This window comes from Petaurus breviceps, unplaced genomic scaffold (genome assembly GCF_028583685.1).
Source record: "Petaurus breviceps papuanus isolate PSGF00001 unplaced genomic scaffold, PetGlider_PUasm1.0 98, whole genome shotgun sequence".
Classification (NCBI taxonomy): domain Eukaryota; kingdom Metazoa; phylum Chordata; class Mammalia; order Diprotodontia; family Petauridae; genus Petaurus; species Petaurus breviceps.
In genome coordinates, this window is record NW_027187460.1 from 29,297,755 (window position 1) to 29,317,879 (window position 20,125).

At 41.1% G+C, this 20,125-nt stretch overlaps 1 protein-coding gene across 5 annotated transcripts in view; it reads left to right on the plus strand.

The window, feature by feature from the left end:
* MTSS1 (MTSS I-BAR domain containing 1) overlaps window positions 1–20,125 on the plus strand; it is a 235,721-nt gene that overhangs the window by 161,068 nt on the left and 54,528 nt on the right. For all 5 annotated transcript variants that reach the window (XM_069081030.1, XM_069081033.1, XM_069081031.1 and 2 more), the window contains one exon: window positions 16,951–17,035. In XM_069081030.1, the coding sequence (XP_068937131.1) occupies window positions 16,951–17,035 (85 nt within the window). The remainder of the gene's footprint in view (window positions 1–16,950; window positions 17,036–20,125) is intronic.

Below are 20,125 nucleotides of genomic sequence, written 5' to 3' on the forward strand. Positions count from 1 at the left end.
CTTCCTTCCTTCCTTCCTTCCTTCCTTCCTTCCTTTTTCCCTCCCTTGCCTTCTCACTTCCCTTCTCCCTTCCTTCTTTCCTTCCTCCCTGTCTCCCATTCTCTTTCTGTCTTTTTTCCTGTCTTTCTATTTATGTCTTCCCTTCTCAACCCAGACTGGAAGTACAGCTCTGATTCCAGTCTTGATCACCACGGAGACTTTATCCTGCTTTTTTTTTTTTTTTCAAACCTGGCCTGTTTTCCCTCCTTAGGGCAACCTGGTGGCTTTCCAGTCCTGGTAGTGGTGTCAGATTTGCTGCACTCCCCTGATTAGCTTTAGACCTACTGTAGCTTAGAACTCCCAAACTCAAGCAATCCACCAACCTCAGCTCCCCAGGTAGCAAGGATTTCAGGTATGTACCACCATGCCAGGCTTATTTATTCTGTTTACAGAGCTTATATTAAATTTTTTAAAAGGATAATTAAATAAAAAATAGGGAAATAGCATGTTGTGGAAAGAACACTGGATATAAAATCAGAAGACTGGAATTCAAATTCCAGGGCTTCTTATTAAGCCATGTCACTTAACCTCCAAATGCCTTTCCTCATCAGGAAAATGAGGGTCACAGAATTTTATAGTTGGTATGAACTTTAGTCACTAGTCAATGCAGCTTCGTAGACGGTGTAATGGACAGAACACTGGATTTGGAATAGAAAAGGCCTGAGATAGAATCTTCCCTCAGTCTTATAATCCTAGGCAAATCTTTTAAAAACTTTTCTTAGCCTCATTTTCCTGATCTTTAAAATGACGATAATAATAGCCTCTGTCTCACAGGTTGCTATAAAGATCAAGTGAGATAATATGTAAAGTGTTTCACAAACCTTAAATGCACTATAACTCTTAACTGTAATTATTATTGTCTCCATTGTAACCTATCATGGAGTGGTCCTCAAGGACCAAGAAGTGGTCCTCAATCTTCTGCTTGAAATTCCCAGCTCCCGTGATAAAATACCAGGGCAGATTGAGAAATTTTCCTTGCAAAAGTTGAGAATTCTCGTGCTAGTCAATTGTGTCTACAAAGATTTAGCACATGTGTGACTCTGTCTTGCTCTACTAAGTTCTTTTGGGGTAGGGGAGTAAAATAAAGGCAGGTAGATTGTGGAAGAGAGAGAATAGAGGAAGGGATATTAGCTGTAGGAGGCTTTTCTATTAGTTCAGGTGAGAGGGTGTGAAGGACTGAACTGTGGTTGTGGCAGGTGTGTGTGGACAGGAGGAGGCAGGCTAAATATGGACGCAGTATCTGCAGGGTTAATATGGATGCAGTATCTGCAGGGCTGGCATCTTACTGAATGTGGGGAAGAAAGAAAGGAATGATGGTGATGTTTAAATCTGGGTGACTAGAAGGATGGTGCCACTTTGCCTAGGGAAAGTTAGGAGTATCTAGAGGGAAGGCGGCAGACTTGGTGGGAAGATGATGAGTGCAGTTTCAGATATCTTGAGTGTGAGAAGCTGATGGGACATCCAGGAGGAGATACCCAGCATGCAGCTCTTCGTGGGGAGCTGGAGCATAGGAGAGAGTTTGTGGACTTGAAAAATAGAATCATCCACATAAAGGTGATAATTGAACTCTTGGAAGCTGATGAGTTTGCTAAGGCAGAGAATTAAAGAGAAAAGAATAATACTTCTTTATCCTATCTGGCTGACAGGAGTATTGTCAGGATATAGATGGAAAAGTGCTTTATAAATTATAAAGTCAGACTCTATGAATGTAAGGTTGTTGTGAAATATCAAATGAGACGACTATTCTTTAATGAAAAGTAACTGAGGAACCATTCAGTCTTTTTCAATTGTGTCCAACCTTCCATGACCCCATTTGGGATTTTCTTGGCAAAGATACTGGAGCGGTTTGCCATTTCCTTCTCCAGCTCATTTTTGCAGATGAGGAAACTGAGGCAAACAGTTAAGTGACTTGCCCAGGGTCACACAGCTGGTAAGTGTCTAAGGCCGTATTTGAATGCAGGAGGATGAGTCTTCCTGATTCCAGGCCTGGTACTCTCTCCACTATACACGTAGCTATCCTGAAGAAGGTTAGGATTACAGACCTGAAGTGGGAAGGGACTTTGGAGACCTTGTATGTAGTCCAGGACTCTCTTTTGATAGAGGAGGAAATAGAACCTCAGGGAGATGGAGTGATTTGCTTAGGGTTACACAGGGAGTGTCCTTGGTGGCTGATTTTGAACCCAGGTCCTCTGACTTTACAGCTAGTTTTCTTTATGCTCTGCTGTACCAACTCCACTCTTATCCAGTTGAAAAGAAAAGCAGGTTATCTGAAATAAGAAAAAAAAAAAGAAATTTCGCTAGGAACTGGACTGAGACTGACTATACGTAGCCCCCTGGGTAGAGTAAAAATAAAGTACTCATTAGGAGTACAATCAACTTCTCTGTTGCCTCTACTTCTATCAGCATTCCCATCTAGGGGAGAAAATGGGAAAGCACAGCACTGATGGCCTTGCAAGAGTGGTGCATGCTTTTGGGCAGAGGTGTCGGGCATGCTTTCCAGCATTCCAGAGAATGCACCAGACTCAAATGTAAGTGGGAGATACTTAACAGAATAAAAAATATGATAGAACATGGTGGTGTGCAGTTGCTTCTAGGTCTTTGAGACCCCGTTGGAGGTTTTCTTGGCAAAGATACTGGAGTAGTTTGCCATCTCATTCCCCAGCTCATTTTTAGAGATGAAGAAAATCAGGCAAACAAGGCTAAGTGACTTGCCCAGGATCACGCAGCCAGTAAGTGTCTGAGGCTAGGTTTAAACTCATGAAGATGAGTGTTCTTGAGTCCAGGCCTGGCACTTTATCCATTGTGCCACCTAACTGCCCACAATAGAACATAGATCATGTGAGTATGTGGTTTTCAAAGTCAATATGTGGCAGTAAGGATTCTCATGTATGGTTTAGTGATCTCATTTCTATCTGAGTTTGACCCCACTTCTCTATGTAGTGGGGAAACTCATAAGCACAATAACAGAAGAGGCAATGCTTGCCACTTATCATTGAATTGCTTTACAAAGCCAGGAGGGAGGAGGGGAGCTGGACTGAATCTTCTTTGTAAGTCTCTGCTGGGGTAGGTGACGGGCCATGTTAATAATGTAACCCTAGATATTGGGGGAAGTATCACCTATGTTGTTAAGTGTTCTTGGGTGACTGTTTGTGTTCTCATGTGGGCAGCTTTTGGTCTTTTCTGCCCTCTGCTCTTCCCTGCCCTCTCTGCCCTCCCTACCACTCTTTGCACAGGTGCCTACAAGGAATTGTTTTAGATTCTTCAGACACCTACGAGGAACCTTTAGACACTTCTGATCGTCCTTAGGAAAGTACTGCTTAGAAAAAGATATGAAGCCAAAGAATTTGTAGCCATGGCAGAGTGAAAGGGGCAGGAGGAGGAGGCATATTCTTGGACTTCTTGGTTGAATCCAAGGCTGGAGGCACGTGGGGAACATGGTGCCAATTGTGATGACTGACCTCCACACGTTTGTGTGTGTGGCAGATGGCATACCTAGTTTATTCCCTGGTACAGTCTCGCCAACATGGCAGCTTGAAGCGTGCTGAGAGAGCTTCTGTGATGCAATGCTGAGGTAGGCAGTCCTCCAGCAAGGCTGTCAAGGTGAAACGAGAGCTTGGGTTTCAGGTGCTTAGGGATTTTTAAGATCAGTAGCCTGAGCTATGAGTTTGAAAATCTAGTAATAAGCGTGACAATAAAAGTGTCATTGCCCACAAATTTTAGAATACTTTAGGGTTTACCAAAAAATAAATTTTAAAAAGTTAATTTCTCAATATAGAGCTATTCACTCAATGAGCATTCATTAAGCACTTACTGTACTTAACAAAAACAAAAAAGGAATTACCCCTGCTTTTTTTGGGGGGGGGGGAGAGGGGAAGGCAAGGCAATTGGGGTTAAGTGACTTGCCCAAGGTCACACAGCTGGTAAGTGTTAAGGGTCTGAGATCAGATTTGAACTCGGGTCCTCCTGACTCCAGGGGCAGTGCTCTATTCACTGCACCACTTAGCTGCCCTACCCCTGCTTTTAAGAAGTGTACAGTCAGCTGGGGATGTATATAGCATATATGTAGATAAATAAATACAGATATTTACAAAGTTCAGGTAGGAGAGTACTAACCACTGGCAGAGGAAATGAGGGAAGGTCTCACACAGTAGATGTCATTTGAGCTGAATTTTGAAAGAGTCAATATATCAGTGTATCAGCAAGCATCTATTGGTCACATACTGTATGCCAGGCACTGTTAGGCTGTTCTTAAAGAGTGTTTATATTCTCCTAGGAGTAGACTATAGGGAAAGAAATTAGGGATTGCGAGGCATAGAGGTGAAAATGCAACATCTTAGGCATGGGGGGACAGCCCCAAGTGTGAGTATATGCAGAATGGCAGATAGACCAATTTATGTACACTCAGACTAAAAACATTAGCTGGTGCCAAATTGTGAAGGACTTTAAAATGCCAAAGGAGTTTACGTGTTCAGCCCTAGAGGAGGTCCTGACAGTTATTGAAGGTAGGAATGACAGTTCTACAAATTCATTTGGATACATATTTGGTGTTTACTGCATGCACTGTCCTGTTACTAAGGGATCTCCAGAGTCAAGGTCAATCAGACCTGATTCTGGACCTCATGGAGCTTATCAGCCATTGCAAGTATGTTCCATGAAGCACCTGAGCATTTTGTTATTTATTAGGGGTTCTTAACCTGGAGTTCATTCCCCACCACCCTCCGGGTCTGGGAATAGATTTGAAGTGGTCCTTGAGCTTGGGTGGGGGGAAAAGTGCATCTTTATTTCAGTATAATTGGTTTCCCTTGTGATCCTAATGTTTTATTTTCTGCGATTATAAACCTTATTCTGAGAAGGGCTTGATAGAATTGCCTGGACTGCTACATGACATAAAAACATAACAGTAAAGGGCTGCTTTGCTTTTCCGGTGTTGTCCTTTGTCCCTGCAAAAGGGGGTGGTAAGAACGTGTTGGCCTTTGGCTTTGAGAGATAAAAATAAATGAATGTAGAGAGAAACATGGCAGGGGGGTGGAGGGTGTCTTTAAAAGTGATTTCCTGAAGGGAAATCTCATGCTTTTGTATCCTGTCAGACAGACAATAGAGGGCAGAAAGGAATAGAGAAGCGACTAGCCAGCTATTTTGGCTGCTTGGAGTTTACTGAGGGCCCTGGCCTGGTTGTGGCTGTGTGTTTTAGTCAGTAATCATTGATACATGGACACAACCCATCTAGTTAGCGGGCCTTTTTATCTCTTGCCTGTATTCTGGGGTGGTGAATTATCTGTTGGTGTGAGAAATGGAAACCAGTTTCCTTTTTGTTGTGGTTATCTCAGTATTCATTAACTAGCTTATCCAGGAGTAATATTTTAAGTCGGAGAAATTATTAGTCCGAGAAAAGTGAAAGATTGTATCACAGAGAGCACATCTTGGGGTGGATTGTGTCACTCTTCACAAACATACAAAAGTAGCGAATCAGATTTGACAAGCAGAAATCTAGGGTTGAGTGGGCTAAATAAGCTTGAGAGATGTTTCCTGCCTACTCTTGAGGATAATTGCCAGTATTGTACACCAACTTGTTAAGGAATGGTTATGACTTGGTATGACAACATAGCCCAAGTCTCAGGTTCGTAGCCAAATTTTGGGTGTCCTAAATGAAAACTAGTTACTTCCTTACCTAGTAAGGAAGACTTGAATTCAAGTCTTGCCTCAGACAAGCTGTGTGACCCCGAGTAAATGACTTAACTACTTGTAGCTGCTTTCCTTACCTGTAAAATGGGAATAATAATAATAATAGACCATATCTCACTAATAATTGACCCTATCTCATAGGGGTGTCTTTGAGGATCAAATGAGTTAACATATATGAAAACACTCAAAGTATGCATTTTAGCTGCCATCATCATTATTGCCGAGTTGATTTGAACCTCTGACCTTTGTTTCATTTTCTGTAGCTGCATAACTATTTCCCTTTGTGTAATTTCAGTAAAGAGCTCAAGAGATTGAATGAACAGTTCAAAGACGCCCGCGTTCTGAGCATTGAGGTCAGGGTGTAGACTGTCTGTTGAAGAACTTTGGGAGATGCTGTCCTTTTGACTGACAGCCCCAAACTGAGCCACCTTCTGTCACTTCCTGGCAGGTACCCAAGTAAAAATCAGGAAGGGCTTAGCTGGTGTGGGGCTGCCTTTTTTTGGCCCTTCTCCCCAGAGCCTGTAGTCTTCTGTGTGTGTATGGGGGAGGGGGAACGGAACCACTTAGCTGCCTGCTTCCTAGCAAGGGTCTCCTAAATGTTTGTTGAATTGAATTGGGCTGAATTTTGGACTATGAGGTGAGGGGTTTCTGTTTTTAAGATAGATTAAGAATCTCAATGGGATGGAAGACTTAGGCTGTATTGGTTTTTGGAAAAGTTGACCTGTGTTTCTAAATGAACTCTCCTTTAATGACAAACAGAATATTTTCTTCATTTTTAGAGCAGAACCGGGTGACTCTTACCAGGTCTTTGCTTGGAAAGCCAGGGGTATCGTCATGGATACTTAACGGCAGCTCTGCAAAAGCCACTTGAAGGCTAAGCTTTGGTGAAGGTTACGTCTGACTTTCCAGGGTTCCACAGTTTCAAGTTTAGTGAAGCATCCTTACGGGAATGGCCACATGTTGCTTCTCTAAGCGAATAGCGCCGACCTTTCCGATCTGGCACGTGCTGAGATTTTCAGAATGCATTTTCCTGTCCAGTGGTTCTGTCTGACTCTTAATTAGCCTTCCAACAACATTAGTCTGTAAATGGAAAGCTGAAGTGCTCCGTGACTTTGTTGTAGCTGCATGCTCTGGATAAAGCTCCCCTCCCACACCCACTCCCCTTTCTGCTTCCTCTCATCCCTTCTCTTTCTGTGACAATGCAGCCTTTTCAATTCACCCTCACCACCTGCCCTCAAGATGGACCAACTGACTGTGTGTGCCCATTAGCTGCCTGCTGTGGGGTGGGATGGGAGCTGCCTGCAAATGAGAGGTTTAGAACAACACAAAGCCACTTGATAGCTTACTACTGTCCACATCCAATAACCAAGTCATTGTGGCATGTTGCAATCGGGCAGATTCAGTCTGCCCAAAGACTCTTTCTTCTCTTCTGGATAATTGGTGCCATGGCATCATTTCCTTTCTCTGTTGTGCCCCCTCCCTCATCCCCAGGCTTTTGTTTTCCACCCACCTTTTATTCCCTCCCCAACTTCTAATGTGCTATTTCCTCTGTGTGTATTAATATGTAAAGTACATTTCTCGAGTGCCCATCACCATGGTACCCCTGCCATTCACAATCAGCGTTAATCAGTTTAATTTGTGCCTGGTGCAAAGTATCTCATTTATGGGGGAGCTGATCTCAGATCAGAAACAAAATTTTGTTCTCTCTGGTCCTAATGTCCCCAAGAGTGCTGAGAGAGTAGGTGTGAAACATTGAAAGGAACAAATATGTGGCCCCATGAGTATTTTTTGATGAGGTAAGTTTCATCTTACCTTGCCAAGCTGCAATGACTATGTCGCATTTGTTTGTTTTCATTAAACATTGTAATATCTCAATTGATGTTGACGTTATCTGGTTTTCTCTTACATCCTCTCTGCCTGCCTTTCTTTGGTGGACACTTCAAGACCTGGTCTGAGTCTAATGAATAAGGTACCTGAGGGTAGGGTCTAGATCTTATATTCTTTGGTATTTTGCCAATACCAATGATACAGAAGGAGCAGGTGCTAATATCTTTGTAGAATGAATCATGCAATTGCAGGATCACAATTTAGAACCATAAAAAACCTCAGTGGTCATCCTTTCCATTCCATACAGCATATTAACATCCAGAGATGTTAAGTGGATTGTCTTAAGTCATGTAAAGGGTAGTAGCAAATCCAGTGCTTGAATCCAGGTTCTGCTATGCCAAATCCTTTGTCTTTCAAGTTTTCAAAGCTTTTGCCCATCTTCTGACACCTATTCAGTTGTCATTGATTCACTTTGGTCATCTTAGTCAAGTAGAAATTGATGTTCAGGTATTTAAATGTTGATAATAAAAACCATTCTGCCATCTGTCTGCTTTAGCCATCCACTAAAGTGCCTCAATCATTATCACAGGTAGAGTTTTTCCTCTTGTCTAATTTAAGTCTTTGAATTTAAAGATAATTCTTTTATAACTTGGTAGAGATTTTTTTTTCCTAATGAAGGTTGGGAAAAGATGAACATTTTTTAGAGATGATCATTGTGTTTTTCCTCCCCCCCCCCTTGATAATTTAGATGTATCCGTGTGTAGATGCATAGATGCCTACCATGGGCTTCTCCTTGCCTTTTGTACCCTCTAAGTGAGTCTGCTGCTAGTTTGTAATTTCATCAGTGGCTATTTTCTCCAATCTCTAGGATTCCCAGTGTTTAGCACAGTTCTTGGAATATAGTAGGCACTTAATAAATGTTGATTGATTGATTTCTTTTTTCAAAGAGCCTCAAAGTGGTGATAGACTGTGCTGGTATAGAAACCACTCATATTTTACTCCATCTAATCCTACAAAACTATTTCCAGTCCTTTCCTTGGGTGTGATGGAAAGACAGTGGTAGCCTGTGCTTTATCTTAGAAGTTTAGTGACTTTAGATTATGAAAACTGGAAGAGTTCTTTCCCCATACTTCAGCCCACTCTTCTCCCTCATTTAGAGATGAGAAGGCTAAGAAATTTGTTGTTGTTGGTCATGTCTGTCTCACCATGACTCTGTCTGGGGTTTTCTTGACAGAGATACTGGAGTGGTTTTCTATTTCCTTCTCCAGCTCATTTTACAGATGAGGAAACTGAGGCACGCAGGGTTATGGAACTTGCCCAAGGTCACATGGCTAGTAAGTGTATGGGTCTGGGCTTCAACTCAGGTTGCTGCAACACCTAGCTGCCTAAGGAATAGAAAGGTTCAATTACTTACTTGAACTTAGGACTTGGTTCTCATTCAGCTATAAAATGTAGACGCAGAATATTGGAGAGTGTTTCAGTGTAGGGGCAGAAGTCCTGGGAACAGATTCAGGCCTTGGCATTTATTATCAGGGTAACCTTGGCCATGTCACTGAACCCCTGAAATTTTCAGTTTCTTCATCAGTATATCAGAGACTTTTCCAGTAGTGTGGTCATTACCTACTTCAAGGGGGAGTTGTCCTAAGGATTGAATGAGATAATATATGAAAAGTGCTTTGTAAACTCTGAATGCACAAATCTTAAATCAGTCCTTGAGTAGAGTTTAGTATTCTGCCATGGCCACACAGGTTATCTGATACTCTCACCTCTGCTTTCCCTCCCCACCCTTAGGATTAAGAATGCTGAGGACACAGATGATGGGAATCAGAGATAGCATAGGGGTAATGAAAAGAGTATAGGACTTGGAATCAGGAGAGCCTTGGGTTTGAATCCCACCTCCCATTTATTCTCTCTGAGTATCAGTTTTCTTATCTACCCATAGAATCTACTTCACAGGGTCATTATGTAAGTGGTTGTAATGAGAGAATGAACTGATGGTACAATGTATAAACTGCTTGTCCCAGAGTAAGGAAGACTCATCTTCCCAAGTTCAAATCTGGCTGCAGACACTAACTAGCTGTATGACCCTGGGCAAGTCACGTGATCCTGATTTCCTCAGTTTCCTCATCTGTAAAATGAACTGTAGAAGGAAATGGATAAATGCTCCAGTAACTTTGCCAAGAAAACCCCATATGGGGTCACAATGAATCGGACTCAACTGGAACAACAACAATAACAAACTTTCAAGCACTATATTAATGTCAGCAGTGATTATCCATACCAAATCCAGCTGTCAGGACTCTGTGTGGGAGATCTAGGCCAGGGAGAGAACTATAGTATTTAACAGGGGCTCCCTCATCTGGGAGAAAAATTAACAACAGTAATGACGGTTATTACTTTAATAATCATTCACAATAATAATAGCTAGCATTTATGTAGCACGTTAAGGTTTGCAAAACATTTTACATATGTTATCTCATTTGATCTTTATGACAACCAACCCAATGAGGTAAATGTTAATATTATAACCATTTTACAGATGTTGAAACTGAGGCACAGAAGAGGTCCAGTGCTTTCCCTCTTTTAATTATTTCCTATTTGTCCTATATAGTCTGTATATTGGTTTACATGCTGTCTCCCTCTATTAGATTGTAAGCTCCTTCAGGGCAAGAGACTGGGTTTTATTTTTGTTTCTTACCTCTTTTTGCATCCATACCCAACACTTAGCACGGTGCCTGACACACTTAGTAAATGTTTATTGATTGATTTTCCCAGAGTCATACAGTAAGTGGCACAAGCAGGGTTTGGATTCTAGTCCAGCACATGACCCAGGGATATGTTTCTTGGTTGCCACCTTGGGAATCAGAAGGCACACAGCACAGTATAAAGAGTGCTGGACATTGTATTCTGTTGACTGATAATTTGGTGCATGCACCACCCAAGTGTGGGGAGGCTGTTGAGGCCATCACCAATTGTAGCTGTCGCAGCTGCCTTGATTCTGGTGTTTGGCAAATAGCTTGAGCTGTGAAGACTTTTCTGGTTGATTTTCAGACAGCCAGTAATAGTTTTGATTTCTGGCCAAGTTGTTTCCATGGAAATTATGTTGGAGCTTAGAGGTGGGGGCTAGGGTGAGAAATTCTGGGTGTTGGGGGGGCATGGCGGGGAAAGGAATGTCACACGGATCATAGAGCTGGAGGACCTTAGAGTCAGTAACCCTATTTTACAAATGAGGAAACTGAAGCCTGCCTATTCCAACAGCTTCTTCAGAACCCATGTAATCTGGCCATATGATTTCCCTTTCTTAGACCAGATGGCATTGACATGCTCCATCATGTTCACAAATTCCCATAGAACTTAGATCGATACCATTTATTATATTGTCTTATATTTAGGTGTCCTTTAGAGGGGGGAGGCATTTGTGCCTTCCCTCCCCAACTGTATGGTTTGTTGTGGATCAATAAATATCAAACACTTGTGGGAAAGTGTCTTACCTACATTTTGTTCCTTCCCCAATACCAAACACAGTGCACTGCATACAGTAGGCATTACTGATGATGGTGCCAGGGTATACCTTTGGTTACAAACTCTGTAGTGCCGTCTGTGAGGCAGGTTAGTGAAAACACACATCAGGCCCTTTAATTGACCAATCAAGGAGTTGCAGAAGAGACTTGCATTTACCAAATATGCATATGTCAAGACATTTTCTTACTGGTTTGTCCTGTAAACATCTGTGTAGCGGTCCTGCTGGAAGCATACTGTTCCAGTATAAAGCTGGAAAGAAACATGGAGACTGTTTATTTAGCCATGTCCTGACCTGTGTCTAAATCATTTCAGAAAGATGACTTGCCATTCAGCATTGCCTATAATAAGGACAAAGCAGTTGTCAGTCAACTAACATTTGTTAAGGACCTACTATGTGCCAGGTACTGTGCTAAGCAGTAAGGATATTAAGACAGTCTTCCTCCGTCCATTTTTGTGAATTTGAGCTTTGCCAGAAGAGGTTGTAAATAAATAACTACCACTTACCATTGTAGTCAAGGCATTTTACAGATGAGAAAACTGAGTTTCAAAGAGGTCAGGAGACTTGTGCAGGCGTTTTCCTGGCAAAGCGTTTTCCATAAGTTCTCTCATTTGATCCTCATAACAACCCTGTGAGGTAGGTGTTATTATAATAATCATTTTACAGATGTTGAAGCTGAAGCACAGAGGACTTAACCTAGGGACACACGTTGAAGAAGTGTCTCTGACTGGTTTGAACTCAGATCTTCCTGATTCTAGCTAGGTACACCTCTCTGTCTTCAGATGAGAAAGTACAGTAGAATAGGATAAACACCATACTGTGAAAAGTTCTGAGATTGTATGATTTTGAAAGAATCTGGCAATGAAAGCATTTGCAAAAAGACCCAAGTCCATTGAAAACCCACCTTTTCAAGATGGCTTCCCCCATCAGTCTGGTGTGGTACCCTTGATGGCCAACTTGAAGCATCTAAATGCTCTGTAGTCAGAATCATAATGATAAATTCCCTCCCATCCTGGGAGTCCTCTCCCTCGTTCCCTCTTGGAAACCCTAACAACTCCCTTCTATCTTCTACTCAGATGCTGTCTTCTCCATGAGGTCTTTCAGGATCTCCTCAAGTGTTAGTGCTCCCCCAAGTTACTTTGTGTATATACTGTGTATGCATTTGTATTATGCATATATGTTGTTTGCAGAGGGGGAAAGACTTGTTTTTATGTTTTGAGAACCAGAGACATTGCCATGGTAGGTGCTTAAAAATTTTTTTGTTGTTGTTGAATAAATTAAGCACATAGTAGGTGCTCTGTCATTTTTGTTAACTATATCAAGCACATAAATACATTTTTACTTATTGAATAAATTAATGAATGGATTTGAGGTCTGAGGGATCTGGGTACAAATTTCTCCAGTGAGTAGAACTTGTTTGTTGAAGTTCCTCCATGCCTATTAATCAGACTTGTCCCATGGCTTGTATTGGGAGGTAATGAGCTCCCCTTCACTCACGGTCTTTGAGCAAAGATGGGGTAACCACTTTTGGGGAGTGTGGTAAAGGGGATTCCTGTTCAAGTATGATAGCAAGACATTTCGCCTTTCTAGGGCTAGGTCATATCTAAGGCTTCATTCGACTCTAAATCCTACAGTCTTGTGACAGGGAAGGGACAGGGCAGGTAACAAAGAGGAGAAAGTTTTCGGGATTCTATGCTTATAAATAATTCAGGATTTTATGATTAATGTGTAAATTATTCTCTCCAGTGAGGGTTGTAAAACTGCCCGAGTTCCTGCATGTGTGTTTGCCTCTTGTGACCTTTGGCCAAATGAGGGACCAGAAGCAAATAAAAAATAAAAATTTTTCCCATAAGGGAAGAAGATTCTTCATGCTGGTTTATAGTGAGTTGCCCCTGCTTAAGAGCTGTGTTGGTAGGTTGTTACCAAGCAAACAGTGCCATCTACTGGAGTTGCCCTGTGAAGCTGGTGAAAATTGTATGAACATATGTGATTTGAAAGCAGTGAACAGGTGCTCCATCTTCTGCTCCTCTGAGATGGCCTGAGTGCTGTAGCAGGTGTAAGATGCCCTCAAGGGTCCTGAATGGTAGTCATCATGTTGAGTTCATCTGGTACATTCTTGTATGCAAGCTCCTTGAGGGCAGGAGTTTTTTGGTCTTTTTATCCCTAGCTCCTGGCCCTGGTGCTTTGAACATTTCCTTTTGGAGTGTACCTTTTCTTTTTTTTCAAGAGTATACCTTTAGAGTGTATTCATTGATTTAGAAAACTTCCAATGAGTTGACTCCCCCCTTGGAAGCAAATCAGCACTTGATTTACAGTTTTTAGTCTTCAAAAGTTGCCTGGGGCATTGAGACCTTAAGTGGTTTGCCCAGAGTCATGTAGCTGATATGTGCTAGAGATGGGACTTGAACCCAGTTTTTCCTGACTCTAGTCAGAGGCCAGTGTACTATCCGCAACTCTGCACTCAATAAACACTTGTTAAATGAATGAAATTCCCTGAATGGCCATGAATCCAAATTAGAATTACTGCTTAGGTCTGTATATCATTTTACCCTGTTTTCTTAGGAGGATCTATGGTTCTTTGAGAGGAAAATTAGAAATGTGGTCAAACCCCAAATCACAGATTCCCAGAATCTGAGAGCAAAAAGGGACCTCAGCAGCCATTTAGTCTAACCCTTATATGATCAGAATCCTCCATAATAGAGTAGACAAGTGGTCATCTAATCTTTGCTTGAAAATTTCCAAGGAAGGGGACCCCACCACCTCTTAAAGCAGCACATTCCACTTTTGGACAGCATGAATTTTAGGAATTTCCTCCAAACATTGAGGCTACATTAGCTATCTTAAAGCTTCCGCAGAGTAGCCCTTAAAGCTTTTGCAGACACCTATCATGTCTACCCCCTTTGTCTGTTCTTCTCCAAGATCAATAAATATACCTACTCCCTTTAATTGATCATCACATAGACTGGGCCCAAGGCCCTTCATCATCCTGGTTGTCTTCCCCATGATATTGTCCATTTCTTAAACTGGTGCACCCAGAATTGAGTAAATTACTCCAGATGTGTCCTAACAGGGGCACAGTTCAGTGGGACTATCACTTCCCTATTCCTGGAAGCTGGACCTTTCTTCATGCAGCCCAAGATTGCATTAGCTTTTTTCGATCATATCACATTGCTGACTCATGGAGCTTATAATAAACTAAAACCCCCACATCTTGTTCAGAACAGCTGCTGTCCTCCCCAATTTTGCTAATGGTGAAATTGTTTTTTTGTAACTCAGCAAGAGGTTTTTAAAAGTTTTATTGATGTGTTTTGTTTCTACATTACAAACATTTACAGATCACCCCCTACTTCATGAGAGGTCTCTTATCAAAAAGGAAAACAATAAATGAAAATAATAATACATTGACCTCATCTGAAAGTGCACGCAGCATTCTACATCTGTAGCAGCAGCCGCAGCAGCACCCCCTCAGTTGTTTTTTATTTTTTTAATTAGCAGAAATCTGTTTTTTTCTCCATACTATCTCCTAGTTCATTGGGAAAACAACAAAAAACATTCCTTGTAACAAATATATACATAATCAAGCAAAATAAATAATCTTTCATTCTTTGTCTCTCCCCTCTCTTTTTTCTCTCTCTCTTCCCCCTTCCTTCCCCCCTCCCTCCCTCTTTCCTTCCCTTCTTTTCTCTTTCCCCCCTCCTTCCCTCCTTTTCTCCCTTAGTTTTCTTGGGTATCAAGTCCTTAGTAGTCATTTTTGTTTTATGATTTTCATTGCAAAGATAATTCTTTTGGAATAGAATAACAGAAGTATAATAAAAACTGAGCAGGGAGGGTTTTTTTTTCTTCATTTATCCTTAATTTTTCTTACCTGCCTCAGGTAATTGTGACCTTTTGTGAAGATCATATAATACATACACACACAATATACTATAATACATATATTTTATGTATATGTACTAGAAAGCCTGTGAGGGGCAGCTAGGTGACACAGTGAATAGAGCACTGGCCTTGGAGTCAGGAGGACCTGAGTTCAAATTCAGCCTCACACACTTAACACTAAAACTAGCTGTGTGACCTTGGACAAGTATCTTAACCCCAATTGCCTTACCTTACCCCCTCCAAAAAGTGCAAAAAAAAAAAAAGCCTGTTAGATATTTTGGATAAAAGGGAAATGATTTTTCACTTGAATACTTTAAAGACCTGTGGTTTTATTAGTGTATATACTCCTTCCCCCAGTCCACATTATAACCTCTCTGTAACATAAGTGATGGTCTTTGAGAATTGCAGTGACTGAAAGATTCACTGGTTTTTAGCTAGGTCAGCCTTTAGACTGCCGGCATAGAACAGAGTCTGTCTAAGTTGTTTGGTGAGTTCCCTGTGCATCCACATTGTTCTCTTCAATCAAATCCTCATCTTCATTGTATTTTTTTTTCACTTTGGGTCTTGAGCATCCCTTGTCCTTTCTGGCTTGGTTTCCTCCCTTTACATATGAACCAGGTCCTTACCAGACTAGTGTAAAACTTGCCAGAGCTTATGATACTGGTATAAAGTTCCAGAGCATAGGGTCACCTCTATGTTCCCCATGAAGAATGGAACAGGATGGCAAGGAGAGAGTGGTTCTTCAGTGAAGAGATGCCAGATAAAGAGGGAAATTAAAATGACAAGTGATCTCAACAAAGATAAGGACTGGAGGGAAATAGATCACAGAACAGAGAAAACTTGAGGAGGTAATTCTTGCCTGATAATTAACTTTTTCTTCGTTACATAGAGTTTTGCTTTGGAAATATATCAGGATTTAATCAGCCTTAAATTGCTTGGTCTATTAAAATAGTGCCTTATTTGACACTTTTTTTTGTGCTGAACCCACAAGCTTCAGTGTTTCCATAACATTTATAATTTCGCCTGGCCTTCAAATGTTCAGTGTGGAGCTACCATCTGTGATGATAATCATTTTCCTCCCCACACTCCCTCCACCCCAAACTAACACAGAGTTGCTTATTCAAGCATTGCTTTTGAGAAAGGGAAGGAGAAGGAGAACATGACAAATCATTTAAGAAATGAGAGGGGGGAGGGTTTTTGTTTTGTTTTGTTTTTCTTTTGGCAAATTCAGATAACCTTGTAGACTTGTTTTCCTGTATCTTCTTCAGTCTGAAACTTTCCCTGGTCAAGCTATTTTTGGGAAGGGTCAAGTTTTTTTGTAAGTTGTATCTGACTCTTTGTGACCCCATTTGGGGTTTTCTTGGCAAAGATACTGGATGGGGTTTGCCATTTCCTTCTCCAGCTCACTTTTACAGATGAGGAACTATGGCAAAGAGTTAAGTGACTTGCCCAGGGTCACACAGCTAGTAAGGTTCTGAGGCTGGATTTGAACTCAGGAGGTTTTTTCTGGTTTAATTCTTTATCCACTGCACCACCTAGCTACCTCAGGTTGTTACTACTTTAAGCCAAATCCATTTTCCCCCCAGATTTTTCTGACAATATTAACTTACCCCTTCCATTCTGCTGAAGGTAGTGTCCTCTCAATATTATTTCTATAGCAAAGGACTGGATTTTAATTATTACCCCATAGACTTTCTTCAGAAACATTATTTGCTCACCTGAATAGCTTACTGTGGGTTTTCTTTTTCCATGAGCCAGAAATGAAAAATTACTTTCCCGTTAAGTGTCAGCTATTTCATTAATGTACGATATAATTCATATATTAATATGACTATCGTATATTAATGTATGATATAGGATAGAAGTTATGCAAGTTATTCAACTGTTGGTATTGATATTCTGTTTTTCTCTTATAAAAACTAAGTGAGATGTTAAATGGGGGGGATATGCATTTTTGGTTTACTTTGCTATATCTTGTCTCAGCCTTGTTTATTTTATGTTTTCAGGTGGTACCAGAGAAATTGGATCTGCCCTGACCAGGATGTGTATGAGACACAGAAGCATAGAGACCAAGCTGAGACAGTTCTCCAGGTGAGTCACAACATGTTTATTCAAAAGAGAAAAGGGAATTTGCATCCAGTTCTTCAGTCAGTAAGCATTTATTAAATGCTTTCTGTATACCAGGTACATAGATAAGCTATTAGAGATACTGGAAGGAAACAAGCATTTATTAAGTACCTACTGTGTTCTAGGCTTTACAGGTATTATCTCTTGTGATTTTCACTACAACCCTGGGCGGGAGATGCTATTATTCAGTCAATCAGTAAACATTTTAAAGTACCTGCTATGTGCCAGGTACTTAAGAGTTGAGGATCCTAAGGCAGACAGAAGTTAAGTGACTTGCCCAGATTTACATGGGGTAGGTTTGGGGAGAAGGGGGGAATGGGAGGAGAATAAGCACTTATTTAGTACCTATTATATACTAAGTACTTTTTACAAATATTATCTCATAAGAAACTCACAACAACCCTGGTAGGTGTTATTATCCTCATTTTATAATTGAGGAAACTGAGGCAGATGGAGGTAAAATTTCTCACCAAGTATCACATGTCTGAGATCAGATTTGAATTTGGGCCTTACCAGTTCCATGCCCAGCACACTCTCTATCCACTGCACTGCCCACTGCTTCTGTAAAGAAAAAAGTGATTAGAAAATACTGATTTCCAGATGGAGAACACACATACACACACACACACACACACACACACACATGTTTTATGTTGACCACTCCTGCTTGAAGAGTCTATGTGTTTTTTTCCAGGCATATAAACAGAGTGTCCAAGTGAAAAACCATTTTCCTGATCTTTTTAGACTCTCTTGGTGACCCTGGGTAGTCATCCTCACCCTGGATCACTTTGCAAAGCCATAAACTGACTGAGCCAGCAACTCTTGATTCCCCACCAAACTGCTGATAGAGGAGAATTTGTATATAGTAGGGAGTAGGCAGATTTAGGGTATGGGAGTGGCAGATCCCACCCTTTTCCTCAGTGTTACTAAACATTTATTAAGCTCTTTGTGCAGAACCCTGAACTAGGTGCTGGGGGAGATGCAAGGTTAAGAGGTTATGCTCTCCCCTTTGGGTGGGGATTAGGGAGTAAGCCAGGACACACTCACATAGGATATAGTGATCCAAGGATTAGCCTGGCTGAGTTTGAACAGGCTAACCACCAGCTTGGCCAAGCGATGAGATGATGAATTTTGAAGGACCACATTAACTCTTTTGGAGACTAGGTCTTTTTGGTTCACCCAAAGTGGATGTTCAGTGGTGATTCATGGGCCCAGTCCCACTACTGATAAGCATGGGAGTATTGACCTGCTCTATGGAGCCATTCTGCCCCTGCTTAGGCAGTGTGGGCCCCTTCTGCTCTCTGGGGCTCATCAGAAAGGTGATAGGCTTAGTGTGGACACTGTCTGCTTATTCCTCTGCAGCTCAGGCCTTCTAAATGCAAGTGATGCACCAGTCTTAGCCTCTCCAGCAGCAGGGATTACAGATGCCAAATCAACTCTTAAATACCATCTACTAAATTACAGAGGGCTTAAGGTCCAAACCAGTGGGATGAACTATTATAGACCCGTCAAGTATTAAAGGTTTGATCAGCAGGTCTCTGCAGTCTTACATAGCTTTACATCATGCTTTTACCAGTTTGATAGATTATCAGTTTAGTCTCCATGTTTTGATAGTTTCAAAGTAGTTGATTTCCTTTATAATCCTGTATATTTCATTTTATGTATTTAAAAACCTTATTCTGAGAAGGGATATGTGTGTGTTTGTGTGTGTGTGTGTGTGTGTATACACATACTTCACCATCCCACCAAAAGGTGCTTGATACGATACTGCTCATTTGAAAGCTAAAATAAGATCAACTTAATGGGGCAGAGAGGAAAGGAAAGAGGGGATAGTGCTCACTAGACTTAAGAAACTACCAGGAGGTGCTCTGCCTCTCAAATTCCCCAATTTGCCCCCAGAAAGACCGAGTAGGTCTAGCACAGCCGTTCCAAAGGGATGCCCACTGAACTCCCCTTATCTCTTAGCTGAGAGTGTATGACCTGGTGAGAGTTGAGGATAAGGACTCTAAAACTCTTTAAGTAAGCTAATTTGGTTGCTGACTTCTGAGTAACCTCTTAATTAGGTATTTAATAGACTGTGTTTTTAAAATTAGGGTGCCCTAAAATTAGACTTTAACCCTGCTCTCTGAGAACTAGGCTTTAAGGCCTCCAAACTTTTATTGTCACTGGGAATTCCTCCTGTCATTAACCGACTCCTGGGATGGACAGATAAATTAATGTCTGATTGCCAGTCATTTCCCCCCCAGAAATAAGAACTTTCTAGTTTTTTAGATTTAGTGAAGTAGAATGGAAAGAATCCTGGATTTGGAGTCAGAAGACCCAGGTTTGAACTGCAGCTTTACCACTCCATAGCTTATGACCTTGGGCAAGTCATATGACATCTCTTTACTCTGTTTTCTTATCCTTAAAATGAGAGATTTGGACCAGGTGATCTCTGAAGACCCTTCCAGTTCTATATCCCTTGAGTCTCTGACCCTGACTTTATTTTAGGGACATTATATAGGAAAACTTCCATTGCCCTTAATTAGTAAGATTTAGGGGGGGGCAATTATCATATTTCAAGAATGATTATTTGGTTTATGTTTGATGATTCAGATCTGTAAGGTATATGAGTATACAAAGGGCATTTCTAAGGTCTGTGTGTTGTTCATGACTGGTGGTCCTCAAGAGAAGGGTTAATGAGTCTTTGTCAAGGAGATTGTCAAAGAAGATGCTTGTTTCCAGTAGAGGTTGATTTCCATGTTTCCTGAAAGTACCCTTCACCTCCTAAAGATTCTATCTTTTTTTACATTTACCCACGTAAATAGTTTAAAAAATAAACAAAAGATCCTTAAATTTATGTATGAGAATTTGATCCATTTAATTTAGTTGAGTGTAAAAATTTAACTTAGAGCCTCATGGAACCTCACCAACCTTTTATTTCCCCATGAAGATTTTAAAGAAAGCTACTAAAAAAAAAATTTGATGACTCAAAAGATAGTTGGAAGAAGGAGGGGATCAAGAAAAGAGTTTGCTAGTAGTTTGACCGTACCCATGGTGTTGAAGCAATCCAAG